Here is a 21658-nt window from a genome sequence, read left to right on the forward strand (position 1 = left end):
CCGCCGTTCCGCTTCCTGGTGCCGCCCCGGCAGCGGGCGGAGCCCCGGGGCCGTCCGGGAGCCCGCCCGCGGCGCTTCCCGGGGCCGGGCGGAGCCGCCTTCCCGGCGCGGCGCCCCAGGGAGGTAGAAGGGTTCGAGCTGTGGCTGAATCCGGCGTGAGTACGGGTAGAGCCGCTCCGAGAACTCCCACGGGGCAGCTCCAGAGGACAAACGCGCTCAGAACCCCACTGGGCCCTTACAGAGGCAGTGCGGAAGCTTTTGAGGGAGAACATCCCCCACCCCAGCTGTAAATTACCACCTTTATTGAGCAAAGAATTAAGAAGTTCACCTGTGTTACACTGTCCCTGTAACTCGCACAAATCGCTTCAGCATGCATGCACAGGGATTTTTGTTATCCTGCACATACTTGTCGTTCAGGTAGTGCAACGACTCAGTGTTTTACCAGACAGTTGATGTACTACAATTAAAGTCAGAGTGACTGGTGCAGTAGGTCCTGCTAGGATATCCACCTGGTCTAATTTTGGACACCACATTCTGTCTTCTTAAGGTATGTTTTTCTCTCCCTATAAAACACAGAACACAGTCTTCAGAAATTAGACATTAAAGCTGATCAGATAAAGCAGCAGCCTGGGGAGCATCCTGATGAGGGCACAAATAATAGAGCTAAAGAACACACACAAATTGTATTTGTTCACTCACATAGAAGAAACTCGAAAACTTTGCACTTGTTCTTACATGCATTCAGTAAGTGTAACCAACAGCAAGAGAAAATGAATTTGCTTGTACCATAGTCCATTTGATTTTGCTGGAAACTGAGGAGCCTGGTATACAAATATTGCCTTCTCCAGGAATTAGCTGAACATGCTTTCAATGAGAGCGAGTTCATTTTTGCTTAGGTAGCAAGCAGCAGTTGGGATGGTTCCACAAGGGCAGAGCAGATGGAGGCTGGACAAAATCAATTGTTCAGGATGAGTATATGAATTTAGTCAGGGAGAGAAGGAATCCTCACAGGAAGATAAGGGAGACTTAGTCTTTAATACTTTTCCCAGTATGAAATTTCTTTCATACTTAGACAAGAAAAAAAAAAATCTATATTTTATCTGTACTTACTTAAATGTACCAGGAGGTTTTGGAGACATGCAGTTGCTGCTACTCTGTCTGTGTGTTTTGGAATTTCCCTATCAGCATGTACATTCTGTATTGTAACTTCAGAGATCACCATTCTGCAAAAGACAGTTATGACAAAACCTGTTTGATGAATCTGAACTAGCATGGAAACTAATTACCTAAAGCAACAAGGAAATGGGTCCAATTCTACAAATTCATCAAACTTACTGTGTTATAAAAATCAGGTTTTAGTTTAGTTTTTAATTAGACCACGCTGGTATGTTCTCAATATTTCAAGAAGACACATTACCAGATACTTTTTCTTTATATATTTAATAAAGTTATATATCAACAACTTTTGAATTTGTACTTTTCTTTGAGCACTTATTTTGGCAAAGTGAAATATTAAATACTAGTACTAGACATGCGTTCCTTTCAGTCAAGCTTAAGAAAACATTTACAAAGTTGACAGATAACGTTTATTAAAACATGTTATACGAAAAAGGGGCATGGGACTCTTCTATAAGAAGAAAATATTGAACAGTAACATTAAATTAAAACCATGCTGTACAATTAGAACAGCAATATTTATAGACAAAACTATCCAACCTCTGCAATACAGGCATAACATCTCACAAAATATCAAGTTATGCAAATTTACTATTATAAATGACTTGTTTAGAATAAAAACTTATAGCTCATTAAGGAAGATTCACTTGCATAAACAGTTACATTTCTGAAAGAAATATGGAATCCCATGAATAATAAAAAAAAAAAAAAGAGCAGCAATTGACAGACACAGGCTTCAAGCAAAAATCAGAACTTACAATTTAATCACATTAAAAATATACCATTTTCTTTTCCAGCATCTTCCCCTAGGGCACTGACAATTTACAGCTAATAGCTAAAGAAGCCAAGCTATCCAATGAAGCAACTAAATGACAAAAAAACAACTTTCATTTATTGTTTTGAGAAAGGTCCTAATTCTGTTAAAGCAAAATACTCAGTATACTTCTGTAGGTCTCATAATTCAGACAGGTCACCTTGCTGGCACAAAGCAAAAGGGTTGAGATTACAAACCTGATGTGCCTCCATTCTTTCAGGCTCAATAATACAAGGACGTCAAGGATTCTTTTTATAATGAGAAACACAGTACGTCAGCCTTTGATCATCTGCCTTGCTCATGATACAGAACAGTTTCTCAACTTCAGACACAACTCAGATGAAAAAAGCTGAGACCAAAAACTGTACTGACAGTACCTTCTAGAGTCTACCTGCTCACTCATAAAACAAAGAAGGTAAAGTTTAAAAAATGAAACAACAAAAAAACACACCCCAAAACAACACTGGTATCTGAAATAAAAGAACCTCCTACCTCAAAAGGGTTTGATATACACCTAAGCAACCCTGCTAACAGTTGAATTTTTCAGAATGGCAGTTACACAGATTCCATGGTAATTAACATCTGAGTTACAAAATGGAATGAAAAGGAACTTAGCTGTAGTATCATCAAGTATTCTTACCACTGCTAGGACAATGAATGGCTTCACAGCAGCAGGAAATTCTGAAAGCCTCCTGTGTGTACAATGATGCTGATTTTCAGAAGACACTTTACTACAGCCAAAAGCCACATTATTGAAGGTAATGAAGCATAAGGGAAGATTAATGAAATTCATTGTATACATATGCATTCATATTTTATATATATATATATATATGGATCACTTCCCTCCTCCCCACAAACAAGAAATAATTTTTTGTACCTTGAGCAAGACCACTCCATTAGCAAAGATTAAGAGCCTGACAGAAGCCTTGTCTGTGTATCTTGGCTATGCAGAACTGCAGTGGCACCAGTGGCAGGGGCTGCAGGGGGGATGAGTGGCCCGAGCTTCTGAGCTGCCCTGTGCTAGTCAAGGGGGGTTCAGCCTGCACCAAAACAGATGTGGACAATCCACTGCATGCCAAAATCTCAACCAGAGGTGTGCATGTTGCCTCTGTTTAAACATATTTAAGGAAGAGTGGCAGCTGCTAGCAAGAGGTGCAGGGAGACACATATAGAGAATATACTCCTGGGGACATGTGGAGAAACTGAAGAGCTGCTCTTGGGAAAATACCTGGAGAAGTCACTGAGGATATGTATAGACATACTCACAGAAGGACACGCTCTGTGTCTGAGATTTACTTTTGAGAGGACTTTGGCCTACAGCTAAGCCATGCCAGAGCAGTACACCTCTGAAGTAACTGAGGCCCACAGGAGAGCCAGACTGGAACAGACCCATCCCTGAAGGGACTGTGGCCCGGCGTCACTATGAACAGTGACACTAGCCAGCCCAGAGCACCAGAGGACACCCACTAAGAAATGAAGAGCATCAGACAAGGCAGTGTGCATACGAACCCAACCTCCTGCGTGACCCTCACCTCACTAAAGGAAATGGCAGGAAATGCAACTCTTGGTGAAAACAAGGGAAACTGAGACTACAAAGGCAGGGAGGAGAGGTGTTAGACTTAAGCTGAACCTGAAGCAGGGAGAGGAAAGGTGGTTTTTAAGTGTTTAAGTAATTTTTTGTCATTTGTTCCCCCCAATACCTGAAATGGCGATTAGAAGTTTGTCAAAGGGCAATACATTGAACTCAGGAAAAACACCACAAGACAACTGTTTCACCTGTGCCATGCAAAAGTAAGGATTTTAGACATGTATCTCAAGCTGCCCTTAAATCATTGAACCTCTCAACTTGATCTCATGACAATCAGATCAGTATTTTCCTGCAATCAATTGGTTTCATGTAAATTAACATCAGCCAAGTGCTTCAAGATCAGAGGAGCAACATTTGTTGGACTTTTAAGACAATGCCATAACATGGGGTAAAACAGCTATAGGCAAATACTAAAAGGTTACTATGCATGCTAAGTCATTAAAAAAGGACATGGTTCCATAATATGATCTACTGGACCTGTTATAAAACCTTTAAAGTGTCTCTCGCAGTACAATTTATTTTAAAGCTTTATTTCAAAGTAATCTAACTGCAAATAGAAGTAATGTTTAACCTTGAAATATTCCACATAAAAGTCATTCCAAGCTGGTAAAAGAAACAGTTTTGCTGGCAGCTCTGTAGGATGGTCTGGGTTTGACAGACATATTTTTTGCTTGACCATGGTTTTCAGACTGGTGTTTCTGTCCAGCCTTTTTTATGGTTAAATGGGAAGAGGCACTCTTAACCTTTTTATGCAAAACTAAAGTGACAATTTCAAAGGGGCTGAGAACTAATGTAATACACAAGATCATTCTTGAAATGAGTATGTGAAGGAACACCCTGGATGTATTCAAGGCCAGGTTGGATGGGGCTCTGAGCAACCTGGTCTAGTTGAAGGTGTCCCTGCCCACAGCAGGGACACTGGAACTAGATGATCCTCAAGGTCCCCTTCCAACCCAAACCATTCTATGATTGTGTGATTCTAATGCCTTCTCTCAAACGTGATGATGGTACTTGCAGAAATGACACCCTATATGTGGTAAGGCCTTCGAGAATGGAAAAATAGGGCCACAGAGTGCAAGAACCCTTTCCACTACACTCATGTAAACAGGCAAGCATTATAATTTTTTTTAAAATATTAAAAAAGACAGTGTTAGCAGTGTGGAAACAAACCATAAGGGGAATATAATTTCTAAGTTTAAAAAACATACTTATAAAGTTTTATGGTTTGGTTTTTTTTTTTTTTTTGTTTAAATACAAAGTGCTTCTATACATTAAGCAGGCTACAGTGTTAGTGAGCAAAATCCCTGTTACCTTGATCACAAGGGTTATACATGGCCGCCATAATATTTGTAGAGTTCAATTAAGTGCGAAGAACAGGAACTCTGTGGTGCTGACCATTCGTGCCCATTGCCAGCAATGGGTTCATTGTATTTGGGAATATCTGTTTTAACAAAACTCCATATGAAAAATATCTGAAGCATTAGAAGATTAAGAATTAAGAGCCTCTTAAAACAATTAAAAGTTTGTAAGTAGAATGCCAGTAAAGAAATTACAGTAATTACAGCCCACTGAGTAGTAAACCCTCAGCTCATAGCAGACATTCATGTTCAGGATACAGTTCAGTTGCATCCTAAGACAGTTTTTAACTGGGAGTTAAAAAAGAAACTGCAAAAAAGAAACTGAAGAGTAATAATCTTTGTGTGGTTTTGCTTCACTATACAGGGTCATCTGTTTCAGTACATTATCCTGCACACTGCAGTGCCTAATACAGAAACTGGGGCCGCGCAGGCTCGGGCCTTCAATGCTGGTTAATATTTTTCCTATGTTATCAGCACTGTACTTAGACATCACCTCTTTCTATTATAGCCTATGTATGCTCTAAAGGCTCTTTCCTTTTTATGTTTCAGTAAGCTACTGAGAAGGGTTAATTGCTTTGGCATTGGACTGCATTAAGCTTTCAACCCAAAAATCCTGTTGTCACCTTTACAACTCATGCCTTCCCTCTCCCTTCAGAGCTGGCAGCATCTCTCAGAACTGTACACACTCCTCCATCCATCTCCACAAACGAGAGCCCCACACATAGATCCTAATCCTAACAAAGAACAAGTGCCACTTTCCCAGCAAGAATCCCAGCTTCAGACATGTTCTGCAGTACCATTAGAAGATCCAAATCACATACTTCCTACTTTTTTTCACAAGCAACTTCATTTGAAGAGGTAAACAACTCTGCTCATGATCACACCTAACCAGTCACAGTAGTTTAGTACCAAGAATCTATATTATAGTTCTTACTATAATAAAGAATTATAGAGTAAAGAATTAGAAGTATAAATACCTACCAATGACTACATAATTTTCCTAAGGCAGGTTTCAAAAACTAGATAGAAGTTCTCAAAGAAGTTTTTGTACCAATAAAAAGTCAGTTCATGAACCCAGTTTGGTACTTGCTACTGTAGTAAGTCACAAAAATTTGAACAAAAACCTACAGTTTAAATATATATGGTTACTTTGAGTAAGTTCCAAATGTTACATACTACTTTTTTTTCATACTTATTACACACACTTCTAAAAGCTCTCACGATGTAGCAATTAAAATCTAATGAAGTCAAGAGTCATACAGCATTAGACCCTAGAGGAGCAAGGACAAATTATACTTAATACATATTGAAGTTTATATATTGATAAACTACATTTAAGTGCTTTACAGACTTTAAATAAAAATTAGCACAAAATTAGACATTTGTTTTACTGAAGATAGATTAAAAAAATGAAAGACAGATAAAGGAAAGCCAAAGCACCTTTACCACTGCCTTGCATTCAGCAATACAGCAAAGGCTACTGAATGACATAGACTATCTAATGATGCATGGGAAGTACGTTGGAGTCTTCAGTTTGAGGTGAAATTCTAATTTATTTTTTTTCATTAAAATGTGAATCATATAACCCAGTTTGGTCATCTTAGTTTTCTATTAAGTAGTGCTACCTGGATTCCCACTTCATCTAGGTATTTTCAGGATTTTTGTCAATTTAGAGCTGAGTTTTACTGTGAATTTAGATGACTTAGAAATACAAGAGGGCTTCTAAATACTGCTGTGATTACCATCAACATCAGACTCCTTTTACAAGCACCTTTCAGATTAACCATTTGCACTTCACACACTGAACACCTGGAGTAATACTGCAGAAAGCAAAATATGTTTGATCTGTTTATACCAGCATAATCACTAAAACTTGTTTTTTGAGAATGTACAATAGCAAGTACCAGACATTATTTGCATAATTAGTTTATTTTTCTTACTCTATTAGACAAGTGTAAGCACTAATGTCTTAGTTCATCTCAGTAGTACTCTGCTCAGCTTTACAAGCTTGATAGGACTTGGTACAAGAAGTCACATGCCGATGAAAACTGTCCCGCCACATAAATCTTTTCCCACAGATGTTACATTCGTACGGTTTGATGCCTGTATGAATTTTCATATGGCCTACAAGATGGTGTTTCATTTTGAATTTCTTACCACAGACACCACAGCCATAAGGTCGAAGACCAAGGTGCATGCTCATATGCCGATCTCTCTGACTTTTGTGTGTAAAACTTTTTCCACACTGACAAGGATAGAGCTTATCAGCATGGGAGAATCCAGTGAGAGATGTTTCTTCTTTAATCCCGGCAGCCATATCAATGCCCTCACCATAGCCTGCTGCTATCATAAGATCCTGTCTGTGAGCACTTAAATTTCCCTCTGCCCTTTCACCAGAAAATTCTTCCATGGACGAGCCATAGAAGTCAACTTGTTCATCATAATTACTTTCATCTGCATGTTCATCAAATTCTGTTTCCATCTTTTTGTCACCTATGTGAAAGTCTTCAACACCCGAAGACTGGATTGAATGATCTGCTTGAATCGCATTCATGGATTCAGAAACTTGGTGTTCATCATAAGGATTATCAACACCTTCACAGTCCTGTTCAAACCTTTCAGGTTTCACATGGATCCACCGCTTGTGAGACATGATGCTGGGTTTGCTATACATTGGTCTGGTATACTGGTACTCTGCACTATCACTAGTTCCTTCTTCCCCATCCTGACTGGTCATTCCAGTGCTAAGTCTATCATGTTCTGTTGAAGAATTACTGGGAAGGTACTCGTGTTCTGTCAGCTGACACGACAGCTCATCTTTAGAGATTTCTTCTTCATTTTCGCCATCCCTTAGTTCCTGCACTTTGTGGAATTCTGTCTGTCCTCCAGAGCCAAGTTCAAAGGTTTCAACAAGGCCATTGTAATTACTACTGCTTGGGGACTGATGGTCACTGCCATGATTCATCTTCTGACACAGAACTGTTGGGTTCCCCTCTAGCACTTCAGTGCATTTATCCACTACATGCCACATCTGAAGGAAACTTGCTGCTGTCAGATAACTGACGATTTCTGGTGCAGGCATTACCAGCCGGCCTGTGTAGGTAGACAGAAGAATGTTTTCAAATACTCTGGGATTCATCACATCAGGCAGGACTATTCGCCTGCTGTTTTTCAGGAGAACCTGATCACAGAAGTAAGGTGAACTAGCTGCAAGAACAGCTTTATGGGCTCTGAAGAGGTGGCCCTGAACCACAATGGACACATCACATAATTGTCCTTGCTGGCGCTGTTGGTTCAACTTCTGCAAAATGGTGCTAGAAAAATCTGGAAATTCCACTCGAAATGAGCTTGACCCAGACTCCATTTCATTACCAATTAAGTGTTGTGCTGCAAGTGAAAAAAAAAAAAAAAATCAGAAATTCTGCTTAGTCAATTACTGACCTTTCCATTTCCACCTAAACTTTTTCTTTAACAGACTCACGTGGAACTCAACCCAACATCTTCCGGAACCTTATGTCACTGCTGTACTTGTATTTCTCCCACTCCACCTCATTTCTCTCTCTTCTGAAAGCCATACTGAGGCCACAAATTGCTATGCCAGCACATTTTATTGTGTTTCTTCTCTCCAAGAGGACTCATCCACTACAGCAGGAGATACAAACAGCATGTTACCCAGTTGGGATAGACTAAGCATTTCAAGCATGAGTTTTGGATAACAAACCAGTTATTCCATGAAATTATAGCAGTAGTGCTCTAATTCCAGGATATCCCAGAGTTTGTAACAGCATATGAAAGATTCTGTATTTCAACTGGCAACAACCTCCTTGTTCCCCCAATAAACACTGATTGTACTCATGAAATATTTCACTTCAGATGAAGTTTTCAAAAGCGACTGTATCAACTCACCCCATGACAACAGCAGCACAGGCAGAACCCCACTGAAAATGATGCTTATGACCCTTGTACAGCTGCAGGACTATAATCCAATTTTTAATTCTGAGCCTATCAAGATGTTATTATAACATTATTTTCAGAAAAATCTTACAGAATTTAAAATGTCAATCAGGAAATTGATATTCTGCTGTACAAAATTTTTCCTGCCTGAAATGTGAATATTAATAACAACACAACAACAGCGTGCCAGAACCTCAGCTAAGAGCTCCCAGATTTTCACATCTGTGTTCCCACATCATCCAGACATCTCACTACAAAGTCCCTTAAGCAGTAATACAACTTTCTAAAAAGCATGATTGAACTTTTTAATTGAATTTGAGATAAGTTTGCATGCCACTATCATTAGAAACTAGAGAAATTTAAATCCAACCATGAAAGACCAACATTACCTCCTTTAACTTGCGCCATTTTCAATTTGATAATGAGAAGACTGAAGGCAGTGGGATTCTAAAGAGCCACAGGGCAGCAAGTGGTATCCTCTGCCTAGTTATGTGAAGTTGCCACCCACACAATTGCAGACCGCCCTTAAATCTACTGTCTTCAGCACTCCTCAGTTTTTCTCCTCAAAGTACCAACCAGGAGACCAAATCAGCTACTGATACTTTTCTAGGGAGCAATGGAATTCTGTGCCTGCCGGTTCAATTGTTTATTTTTCTTACCAATTTGCTTAAAATAACTTGACATAATTATTTAAGTACTTTGAGTTACCTTATACCTTGTGTACATTATGCCTACTTTTTTTAAACAATCAGATTTTTTTATACAGATGTAGGTCCTTACCTCCCTTTAGAATATTCTCAGATTTCAGATTCTATTTTTTGACACTAGCCTATAAAAAAGATAAGCCTTCAGGACATGTTCAATTGAAATTTAAAGACAGTTGAACATGTAGAATTCATATATAATTCTGTATATATGCCTGTAGATGCCTGTAGAATTTATATATAATTCCTGCTAATCTACACTGCCAACTTTCAGCAAGGACTCAGCATGTCACCAGAGAAAAAAATCCAGGTGGTAGCAGACTTTCGTGTATTTTAAGGTCTCATGAAAACAAAATGTAAGGAAAATATTTGCTATTAGCAAAGTTATAAACATCAGGAAAATTTCAGTTTTCCAAAGGGGTTTCACTTCCTCCTTCTACAACCTGTTCTGTTTCTGCATTTTGTTTACCCCAAACTCATAAAGCCCTTCTATTTCAACTAATAATAAAAAAATTAGTCTCCATGCTGCAGGGTTGAGTGAAACATACAAGGCACATATTAGTTGCTTTAAAATAACGTTACTTCTAAGAAGTGCGAGCAGGGAGTTCCTTCCCCTCTGCACACACAAACACCGATCTCTCACCCTCCTAACGCCCCCGCGCGGGGCCCGGCTCCAGCCCGCGGGCCCGGACAGGCCCCGGCATCCCGCGCGCCCGCCGCCCTGCATCCGGCTCGGCCCGGGGCGGCTCCCGCGCCCCGGAGCGAGCGGACCCGCGGGCCGCGGAGGGCAGGAAGGCCTCGCGCGCCGCCCCACCCCGGAGTGGGCCCTGCGGGCGGCCGGCGACAGCGCGGCTTCCTGTGGCCACGAAGGCAGCATCTCACCTACGGGCTGCGCGTCTCTCGCATACGGGCGGTGCGGCCCCGGCGCTCGGTGCGCCCCGTCTCTGCCCGCGCCCAGCCCGGCCCGCGCCGGAAGCGGCTCCCCCTCTTCCGGCGGGCACTTCCGCGTTCCGGTCACGTGACAGCAGGACACGCATCCTGCTCGCGCCGGGCCAGCGGCGGCGCCCCCTGTGGAGCCGCGGGGCTCGCAGGGTCTTACAGGAACCACTGGGGGCCGGGCGCGCCGAGCTCTCCCCTCCCTCCCCTCCCCTCCCCTCTCTCCTCTCCCTCTCCTCTGCCTTTGCTCCGCAGCTGCTCCCCAGGGTGGTACGTTCAGCGCTGCTGTGGACACTGCCAGGACGGGACCACCAGACAGTACGGCTGGAGCCCGCTGTGCGCGCCGGGGGCTGGCTCGGCCCGCGTGTCCCGCACAGACCCTGATGTGCTCCAGCGCCGGGACTGTCCTGCAGCCGAACCGCTCTTCGTGCCACGCTCCCCCCACCCCGTGACCCGCTCGGGCCCGCCTGCAGAGGGCGCTGCTCCCCGCCCCAGGCCCGTCCCGCGCCCGTGGCTGCTGCCCGAAGACTCCCCCAATCAAACCCATACAAATTTAGTAATAAATCTGTTTAAGCTTTAACTATTTGTTTTTTAAAGGAAAACTGGCGATAATAGCTTGGGTTTTAAATTCGTCACAAAGACTTCAACCAGCCCGGCTCCCCTCGGCTCGCAGAGCCCCCGGGCTGCGGCCTCGGCAGGGCCCCGACCTGCAGCCCGCGAGGCGGAGCTGCCCCGGCCCACGGCCCCTGCCGGCAGAGAACTGCGCCCGAGCCAAAGCCACAGAGGGTTTGTGTGGCTGAGCATGGGCAAGGGAACACGCTAAAATCCAGGGGGAGGAGGGAGAGCATCCCATGCCACGGGAGCTAAGGGAGGTCTCTGAGACAGAAGCCACCTCTGCTTTAGCAAGTACTGTGTTTGAACAGAATTTGGTCTGTGTGTATTTTCAAGTCTGGTAGTGCATAGTCCTGGATTAAGTCCATATCCTTCCTACATTAATGGGAAGCCTAATAAAAACTTTAATACAAACATGAGAAAGCCAATTTTTAATACAACACAATTATCTCATTGTTTTATAACCGTTATGAGAATACACTAGCAAATTAAGCACCACATAAGAATGATAAGCAGTAAAACAAGGAAGTTCTGAGAGATTAATAGTACACAGCTAACTGAAGTGTATGTTTTGATCTGTGTGGAGAACACTGTGATCCCACAGTTAAAAGTGCAAAGTGTTGCAAAAAGTGAATAAAGATCCATAGAGCAATGTGAAAGAAACAACAGAAGAGAACTCAGCCTGATTGCCAGTAGCATAAACAGCAGGAGCTGCCCTGGCAGCCTTTGTTGCACATTCAAGAGACAAGAGGAGAGAGGGTTCAGTTGCTCCACATGCGGGGATTCAAGTACTCCCTGTTGGTAGGAGCTGTTCAGGTACAGCCTCATAAGAGTCATCTAATGTCCACTGGAACTGATTGCATAAAATACTTTTGTAGGGACGCATTGTGGAGTTTCTCTCCAGACCACCACAGTATTAACTGTGCACCTTGCTTGGCCTGCCAGGTAGCTTTGCTAAGCATCTGGATAGGAAAGCAATCTTGTACTTTTTAAATGGGAGATTTCTGTAAAGAGTCAAAACACACACACAATTGATACCTGACTCAATAAGATCCATCCTCTGGCTGTGACAGCACCACAATTCCCCAGCAAGAAGCCCACACCAGCAAATCTCACAACTTAGAAGATATCCTGACTAATGCCAGGTTCATCCTGCAAACTGGGGCCTCAGTGAGAGTCTTAAAATCTGCTGCTACCTTCTCTGATAAATTAGTCCGGTGATGATGATTATACACCTGCCAGAATCCTCTCTCCTCCTTGCCTTGAAACGGCCTCAGCCTCTGCAGTGTCTAGAAGTCAGCTGCAATGGGAAGCACCTGGTACAGCTCTGAACTAAGGAGTAGAATTCTGAAATCATGGTGAAGAATTACAAATCAAACCCACATTTTTTTCCTCATAATTTTGGAAGTTACTAAATTCTTTTCTTTTATTTTTTTTATTTTATTTCTACATTTACGTAATACAGAATCTTAAACAGGATTAAAAATAAAGCATTGTCCTCTGTCCCACCTGATCCTTTGCCAGTCAGGAAGTCTTGCATTTTCTTCAGGTTTAAAGAATGCATGCTACATTGCTTCTTTTCCTAACACTCTCAGTGAAAGATTTGGAATATTATATAGGCTCAGCATTTATACTGAAATAGCACTGGCAGTCCCCATCAGAGTCAGGATCCCATAGAGCTGAATAATGAACAAACAAAGGACGTTACTGCCCAAATATTTGTTGAAAAAGAGATGCGAGACGTGGCAGCTGGCTGCGGCACACTCGGTGGATGGAATAAGTGCGAGAAAGGCATTGTGGTGTGAGTAATATATGATTATTATTTGAAATACAGAAAAAATCATTCTATATAGTTAAGAGACAGAGAGCACTCCTTATGTTAGCATCGAAGATGTGCTGTGAATTTCAGTAATTATTTACTTTTCAGGATTTTGTGAATTAACAGCTACTTTTGCTACATTTTCCTGCTTTCCTAATCCTGCATTTTCTTCAGAAAAAAATCTTGTTTTTAAAGATAAAATCTGTCTCAATGCCAGTTATGATTAACCATGAGCATGGCCTGAAAAGCATTTTGGATTCCCTTCATGATTAATTCTGCAGTTTCCATGTGATAACACTGACTGCTGGAGCGGAGCTGCAGGGTCAAGGCTAGTTTACGAAATAAAAATTTCTATTTTACATAGGAAACAAATGGAAACAGCATTAACTAATTTTTGTTTTATTTTTTCTTGAGTTTATAAAAGTTGGATCAAATAAACGAATATAAGCAAGGATATTACCATTTTTGGCACTTTCTGGTGTTTCTAGACACCTGTAAATAATGAAGCTTCAGTTCGGGATCTACAGCCACAACAAAACATTAAAACCCTCGTGAATCGAAACCAAGTGCTAGATTTTTGGTGTCTATTACTAGCATGTACAAGTTTAATTTGCATTTTAATTGCAGCACAAACAGAGGCCCAAAGGCTAGTGGTTGTTATAAACAGCATCAAAATAGGAATATTAGAATTGTAGAGTATTACACAAAAATGCAGCTTCAATTAGTGAGATGTTTGTGTTAAGAGGTCCAACTGAAGAGCATTGTTCATAGCCCGAGGCACTGCAGTTTGCATACTTGAGAGCATACATTTGGCCTCCCTCCTTTCTCCTGATTTTGGTGGACGTGGTGCTAATACTGTTCTTATCTTTCGGAAGCTGGATGTTTAATAAATACTTATGCCACCCATCCAGGTTAGTTTCGATGTGGATATTTTTGGTAGCTGGTTTTGTTTTCCCTGGTGCTCACTGGGTGCACTAAGAAGACAGGATGCTGACTGAAAAGCTGGTTGGCAACTCAACTTGGTCTCTTTCTCTTATCAAGAGTCTTCTGCAGAGATAAAATAACTGGCCCAATTTACAGACTGATTATTCCTTTGTTACCAGTTGCATGGACCGTGCAGGTGGTTCATAAGCTTATCTCTCTCCATGTTTTTTTTAAGAAGAATTAACTTAATTTGGAAGAATGCCTGCCTGTTGGTTGTTGCTGCAGGCAGCAGCCTTTGGGAATGTTGCCTGGTTGTTGCTCATGAGCTGAGCCATGATGGTCACACACAACTCCAGGGCCCACTGCAGTCAGCAGGAAGCCACAGATGGTGTAATTCCCAGAGCTTTGGATGCACCATCCCAGAAGCTTGTGCTGTAGAGGGGAACCCTTGTTTTATTCCCATGTGGTGCCATCTGGCCACTCTTGACATTGAATTGAACCGCTGGAAATTTTTGGTCTTGCCTACTTTTAAACCATTCAAAAAGAAATGTAAAATATTTCCTTTTACTACTGGAAAATAGAAACACCGTATTGGTACAAGAGAAATTATTTTGAAGTATCTTGCTTGTGATCTCCAAAGCCAAATACTTGAAATACTTCTTTTGTGTAATAGCACTGCCAACTGCTTAGCTCCTTAAAATGAAATACTCATTAAATTCTCTCATTGCCAAATCAAATCCTTTATAAGTGTTTCTTAAAACTAATAAAAATGAATAAGACACCCCAACTCCCAATTAATTTTCAGCAAAGAAAAGTCTGATTTAAAACTCTTAGTTGCTTGGCATAGATTGCTGGGCTGAGTTTGACTCTGTGAGTCATGAGCAAGTGTCCAGGCATGCAGTTGCACTGATGTTATTTTACATTGCTGAGAGAGAAAATTGGTGCTAAAAATCAGTGTTACCTCCATCTTTGACTAATGGAATTTGGACCCATGTCTGAACTCCAGGTAGGAAAAATCATGTGCTTCTGTGAAGCTGTGTCCTTGGGTGTGAGGTGTCAATCAATAGATTTTTAATACAGTCACCAGATTACATATCTTGAAATAGCAAAATGACAATGCCAAAGGAGCGTGTTATCATTAGTTTTTGGCAGAAAGTAGAAGCCTGCAATTATTTTAGGAAGGGTTTAACACTTACATGCCAATCCTGAGTACCAGGTCTGATAGGGACGGTATCTAGGAGTAGGTTTCAAATCACCAACAATTTGGAAACAGAAATCTGAGATGAGTCCATAGCTCTCATGCTTTTCTTTTTTCTCCCCACTCACATCTTGATCATTCTAAACTTAGAGACCATGATTTTTCTCCTTGAATACTTTTTTTTGTAATAGTGTGGCTTTTTCCTCCTCTGTATTCCCTGCTGTGATTAATTAAAATCTATTTTTAAGGTGGTGGGTTTCATACTTTTTCTGTCATAACAAGAAACACAATGTTCTAAGAAGTCAGCTGAAAGGGAATTCTTTCTTGACATTTGACAGGCTGACATATGTGTCTTTCCAAATCATATTTGTTTGGATTTTGAGATGGAGATAGTCTGCATCCCCTTGTGTTGATAAACAAAATGTCTCTATAATTCTTGCAATAGGGACAACAGCAGCTTTAGTTGCACAGTGATGGTGAAAAAAATGTGTTTAGGTCTGTCTCATGGTGTTCATACACTCTGAAAGTTTGTATTTTTGGTTAATCTTCTAAGATTACACTAGTTATATCTTGCTGTATGAGTCAGCCCTTAACTACCAAACTACTCAGAAGGGCAAACTGGTACTTGTGGATTCTATGCAGATACATAGTAAAGTTTCCTTCTCTGGGAAACTTGGCGTTTGATGCCACAGACCCCACTCAGATAAACCTCTTGCTTATTTTCAGTGCTGGAGAACTCATCCCAAAGACAAATAGGGAGGACATTTTTTCTTTAATCAGCTTCTTCGTATTTTTAAAATTTCTTTCTTCAAGTGAGAAGAAAAAATTGACACATCTGCAGTTATGTAGGGAGGGTCATTTGCATGTTGTCAATTTTGGGCTTACATTTGTATAAGATTTTATATTTCAGTAGACAGACACTGTCACTAAATGCATTGTAGCACTATTGTTCAGAAATACACCAAACCATTAATCTCCATGTTATCTTATATTACTGAAGAAGTAAAAATCCCTGACCATTGATGGAAGTCTAGGAAATAATTGTATATGTATCACATATTTGTTGTTTGCTCATAAAAAAAGGGAATGACACAATGATAAGATAGATACACTTTACAATGTAACAAAAAAAAAAAGTAAAATTTTATAGCACTAATCAAGAACAAGAAAGTATTCAGTTCCAGAACAGCTTTAAAATTTAAATAGACACACATTGCAAAATCCCTTGAGCAAAATCTAAATAATACATTATAAAGATATAAATTTCATTCTGCTTCTCTCCAAAAAGGAAAGGTTGTGTGTGTGCTGAGAAGACCAACCTGTGTTGAAAACAGACTCTAACACTGATGCTTGCAGAAAACAAACCAACCAAACAAAACCCCATTTATGATTCAGCTATAGACTTGTCTTTATTGTACTTATAAAATATACATAGCCTTTTATTGAATTGCCTGCTGTCAAAATCTGCAAGAATTTTATTGCTTTTTACTGTCTTGGAGAGGAATAAAGCTGCAGCCTCTGTGTAATTTCATAAGAAGGAGGACAGTAAATCTAATTTTGTTGGATATGGGATCAAGGATAAAAAACCATGCAAAGACCAAAATTTAGAAGTTTTGGAATACACAGTATCTGTATGTTTCTCCTCATTTGTATTTTCAAAACAATTTCTATTATATTTATATCTGAACACATATCCCATTACAATGCACTGTGTGAGCTATTTTAAGCTTTGTATTTATATATTTCCCATGATAGGTACATTAGTCTGTTCCAGTATTAAATCAGGGCTTGAGTCTGTGCACTTTATAGCAGTATCTCATTTCTTTCCCTTTGGAATGGGCTGGAGTTGACTCTGCAATATGGTGGGAATAAGGTGAACTTGGCCATTGAACAAAATGCTTTCCTAGCCTTTTGTTCCCTTTCCTCTGAACTGAATGAGGAATCAAAGCATGACACCCCCGAACTGTCTCTGGAGAAGCCACCATCCTGGAACTTAAAAACTGGGGTATAATTCTAAAGTAGAATGTGTAGCTTAAGAACTTCTCAACAAGATGCACAGTATGCTTCTGCTGGCTGTGTTTCTAATAGTGGCAACCACTGAGTCTTTCCCAAATTTCCTGGATATCCGAAGGAATACTGGACCAATATATGACTAGTTACTTGTCACATCCTTTCAGGAGTTAAATAAAGCTCTGGAAAAATTATTTGACCTTCTTTTTGCCAAATACTGATGTTTAGCAACAAGGTCATTTTAACAGTTCAAGGAAAAAGTAGGAAGAAAAAGTTCTTTTCTGTTGTAAGTTATGTAGTTTTGCATAAGCAGAGGACATCACAAAGCACTTCACAACTTAAAACTCCAATGCAGCTTTGACCAAAGTTCTTGCAACTTTGATCACTGGGAATTGAGGATGTACAGAATCAAACTGTTAAATTAATAACATTCCAGGACAGACAGTCAAGAATAAACAATAATCCCACTGAAAGTTTTGAATGCCGGGGGTATGAAAGGAGACAATTCAAAGAAGGAGCAGTATAACACACAGATGGCTGAGAAAAAAAAAAAATCATCTTCTCAGCACACAACTCACGCCACGACTATCTGGTGCTGTTGCTACAGAAAACTACAGTACCTCTACCTCAGCCTCAATAAAATATAGAATGACCTGGGAGCAGGATTTTCTTATACCATAAACTGAAAAGTCCTTCAGTCATAATAAGGCCTGCCTGGGAGTCATAGACTTGTTGCTATCTAGACTGCTGAAAATCCTTAGGTATCTTTTAATCAAAATTTTGTTTGTAAAGGTCATTAAAGCTTGAATTAACTATGTTTCCATGAAAAAATAGTGAATTTCATCCCAGGGAGAAACCTGCAGAAAGTTCCCAGGGAAAACAGTTGAGTTTCATTTGAGTAAGTAGAATAAATTCTCCCTGGGGTGAATTTGAGTATCCTGTAAAAAGAAATGAATGCCTGCATGGGAAAATCCATTTAAAAAAAGATCTATAAAGAAGAAAAATATTTTAGCTCAGGTTTAATACAGCAGCTGGGGGGAGGATGCATCTCTGTTGTCAAGGTGGTGGCTTTGGCTAGTCCTAACCCTATCCCTAACCCTAACCCTAACCCTAACCCTACCCTGCCCCTCTTTGGTGACAGCCAGAGCTCATGTCTCAGGCAGGCAGCAGATCCAGCATTGCGGAGCTGAGGGAGATGGGCTGTCCTGTCCCACCCTGTTCCAGGAGCTGCATGGCAACAGCAAATGTGGCTGGAAGCACCTGGAAATTTACTTCTAAATTGTGGTTGTTATTATGGAGATTTTCTGAGGTGGAAAATAGAAAATTCTGTGTCACATGCCTCAAAAAATATGCCCTATTCTCAGGCATTTCTTTATACAATGTTTTTGCTTTCCATCTGAATTTCTTTTTTTTTTCTTTTAAACTGCACAGGCACTTATGAGAAGATACTTATCTGGGGGCATAGTGGACAAAAAGAATGTTAAAAAATTAGTTGGTGTTACATGCTGTATCCTGGTATTTTCAAAAAGCAGCTTGATGGCAAATGACTGCAAGTAAATATGTATTTAGGAATAAACTCATACCAGGCTCTTGAAGGAATATTTGTTATCAGATACTGGCTCTTTAAAGGTTTCAGATAATGGATACCTGCAAAAATTCAGTTCACTCTTTCTTTGGAAACAAATCTGATTTTAAGTGTTTTACTGTCTAAATTCTGTCACAAGGCCAGGAATGAGGCATAGAGCACTGTGTTCATGCTGATGCTGTCTCCTCTTTCAGCAACCTTGATAAAAAAGGAATTCTGAGGAACACAAATGGAGCTTTAAAAATGTAGTTACATGAGGAAAAAAGCCATTTCCTCAGGTGAATAGTCCTGAAATTTACCCACATATGAATGGCTAGAACTCTGAGCATGACACAGGCAGAGGGTCAGAAAGGGTCAGCCCCGCCAAAACTGACTCTATGGGTGGGTCCTTTGAAACTTCGGCTCAATTCCTAAAAACATGTCTCTGCAGAACTGTTCAAACTGGGAGTGTGCTCTGAGCTGCTCATGCAGGGCCAACTCTGTGTGGCTGTGAATCTTCTGAAGCTCAAGAGCAGTATCAAGGCATCAGCAAAGGGTGAGCTGGTCCAACCCCTGCAGCAACCCCAAACCTGATGCTGTGGAAAGCAACTCATCCCCCACTACTAAATGGTTGCGGAGGCCAAAGTGAGTGTTGCCAGCTGATTTGACACTGAAACTACTGCTTTTAAAATCAGTCTGTTTGGGGAGTGGTGGTGGTGTCAGGTTTGCTTTTGTGAGGCTTATACCTGGCCTACAACTCTCCTGCACATGGGGAGTTTTTGCTGACATGTGGGCAAGTCCCAGGCAGGGCAGCACATGACCAGGGCTGTCCACAGTGACTCCGCTGATTAACTCCATAGATCACCCTTGCTGTGCTGGAATCAATGGCTGTGGTTAAAGGTCTGTCCAGCTGCTGTTTTTCCAGTAATGACTTTATAAAAAAGCTGCCACCAAATAGTTTAGTGCCATGTATTTTTTTCCTTTATTGATTTCAATAAAAAGGCTAATTTGGAGATATGCTGTATTGTCATTTCTGGGTGGAGGGTGGTTAATATAACTAATGGCATTGCTGTGTCACAGTGGAGACATCGACCCTGCCACACTCACAGAGAACAGATGGAATTTAGCAGGCAAAGGACGATGTTCCAAGTGCTCATCCTGGGTTGGATAAGATGTGGTAGCTGCCCAGATTCATGCTGGTGGAAGTGAACTTGAAAAGCACAGCCAGATCAGCCAGATTTTGTGCATTCTACAAAACCAGCACCTTTCTCCGGGCCTTGTTTGTGTTCTACCGGCCCGTGATCGTGGCAAGGCTGCCAGCCCACCGTGGCTCTCAAGGGACAGGGCAGCCAGGCTGGGCAACACAGCTGGTGCTGCTGCAGGCACAGGGACTGAGCCAGGAGGGCGTGTGAGGGTCTCAGCCCAGTGTGGAGCTGAGCAGCAGCTGGTGCTCAGCTCTGCTGCGGTGCTGGGGCACAGGCCCATGGTGGGGCCGGCTTTGCCAAAGCAGGGACAGCAGCTGCTGTGGTCATTGCGGTGCTCTGCCCTAAGGTCCGTCTGCAGCTGGGCTGAACCTCCAGAACCATAGTGACATTCGAACTAGAGCTGCAGACCAAGGTAATATTTGTGGGGCGAAGCTGTCTCTCTGCAAAGAGCTGCCTAATCCTCTGAGCCAGGAGATCACAGAGGGCCCCAAGCACAGCCAGGGTGGCTCCTTCACCTTAGCATGCTACTGGCATTCACAGGGATTATTTCTTCTGGGCTCACGTTTCCTTGGGTTTAGATCCCAATCTGTTCACTGCATCCTCTCTTCAGGGTTAGGATTATAAATTCACATGCTTTTCACAGTGCCAGGACTGTGTTCAGGAGAAGGTTGCCATCACAGGAGTTGGTACAAGAATTGCCACAACAGTTTAAGAACACAGAACTTGCCTAAAAAACATTTTAGAGTCAGACTTTGTGGTATGTGGCTCTGAGCCATTTGAGATTGTGCCCTTAGCTTTTTAAAGAAGTCTGGCTTTGGAAATATTAGCTTAAGCAGTTCTGAGCAATATTTCAGGAAGGTATTATATTGGCTTTAGCTGCTGTAAGTCCAGCATTAGTAACAAAACTCCAGTGAAATACCTGATGAAAACAAAGCCGTTCTCAAACGACTGTATCTGTTTAAAAACAGCATCCACTTTGCCTATATTGAAAGTTCCCTTATTTCAGAAGAAAAGTATTAAACAGATTTTTTTTAAAACAAAACAAGCTGAACATAGTTTGACAATGAAGAAAACCTGCTTAGCTGTGATCTCTTCTAAATACTAACCTTCATTCAGTGCAACATAATGGGAGCATGCAGCTGCCTGCTGAGGGCTGTGGTTTGCATCCTAAGTTTCTCAGCGGTATGACAGAAAGTGAGTTAGTCCCAGTACCAGCTGCTTGAGCACCAGTTGCTTACAGCCCCAGACCTTAACACACTGCAGGTGGTGGAAAGACTCCCACTCCTTTCCACAGGCCTGGAACTAAGCCTGTGGTTATAAGGATCTGTCCTGATTTCCCCTCCAGACTGGAGGCAGAGAATGCAACTAGGAGAGAGGTCAGTGAATCATTGTGTCCATTGTCTGCCCTGGCTCCCTTATTCTCTTATCAGCCCTGGACCTTCATCTTCCTTCTTCAGCAGCTCCCAGTCTCTTCCCTCTTAGGGATATGCTGATAACTTCTGAGATTATGTGATACTAAAGGAGACTCTGTACTCTTGTTTCCAAGCAAAAGTATATCCAGTTGGTCTCATCTGTGGATTCTGCTTGTGTTTTTATTTGTCAGGACCATAAGATGCTGTTACAGTGCATTTGCTATATGTTTAGTTTTTGCATGTTGTTTACTCAGGGAAACACTAACTGCTTGGAACCCAGTATGTGTGTGATGAGCACATGTGCAAATCTGTGCAAAAATGTGTCCGCACTCACATGTATGTAAAGATGAGTAACACATGGAGACCTGCTTTCTCATTTCA

The 21658-nt window shown here is 41.4% G+C and overlaps 1 protein-coding gene across 4 annotated transcripts; it reads right to left on the reverse strand.

The window, feature by feature from the left end:
* Positions 1 to 1563: 1563 nt before the first annotated feature.
* Positions 1564 to 10524, reverse strand: ZBTB43 (zinc finger and BTB domain containing 43). 4 transcript variants are annotated; one of them, XM_025895275.2, is made up of 3 exons: positions 10480 to 10524; positions 8421 to 8581; positions 1564 to 8326 (listed from the first exon to the last, which is right to left on the reverse strand). In XM_025895275.2, exon 3 carries the CDS (start codon positions 8301 to 8303, stop codon positions 6909 to 6911), a length of 1395 nt encoding a protein of 464 aa, XP_025751060.1. In that variant the 5' UTR covers positions 8304 to 8326; positions 8421 to 8581; positions 10480 to 10524; the 3' UTR covers positions 1564 to 6908. The 4 variants fall into 4 exon arrangements, with proteins under 4 accessions (XP_025751060.1, XP_025751061.1, XP_025751059.2 ...); XM_025895276.1 differs by lacking the exon at positions 10480 to 10524 and adding an exon at positions 10146 to 10258; XM_025895274.2 differs by lacking the exon at positions 8421 to 8581 and having other exon boundaries at positions 10480 to 10521.
* Between the last annotated feature and the right edge of the window lie 11134 nt (positions 10525 to 21658).

The sequence above is a fragment of the Manacus vitellinus genome, unplaced genomic scaffold (assembly GCF_001715985.3).
Source record: "Manacus vitellinus isolate BGI_N305 unplaced genomic scaffold, ASM171598v3 scaffold_27_pilon, whole genome shotgun sequence".
NCBI classification, from domain to species: domain Eukaryota; kingdom Metazoa; phylum Chordata; class Aves; order Passeriformes; family Pipridae; genus Manacus; species Manacus vitellinus.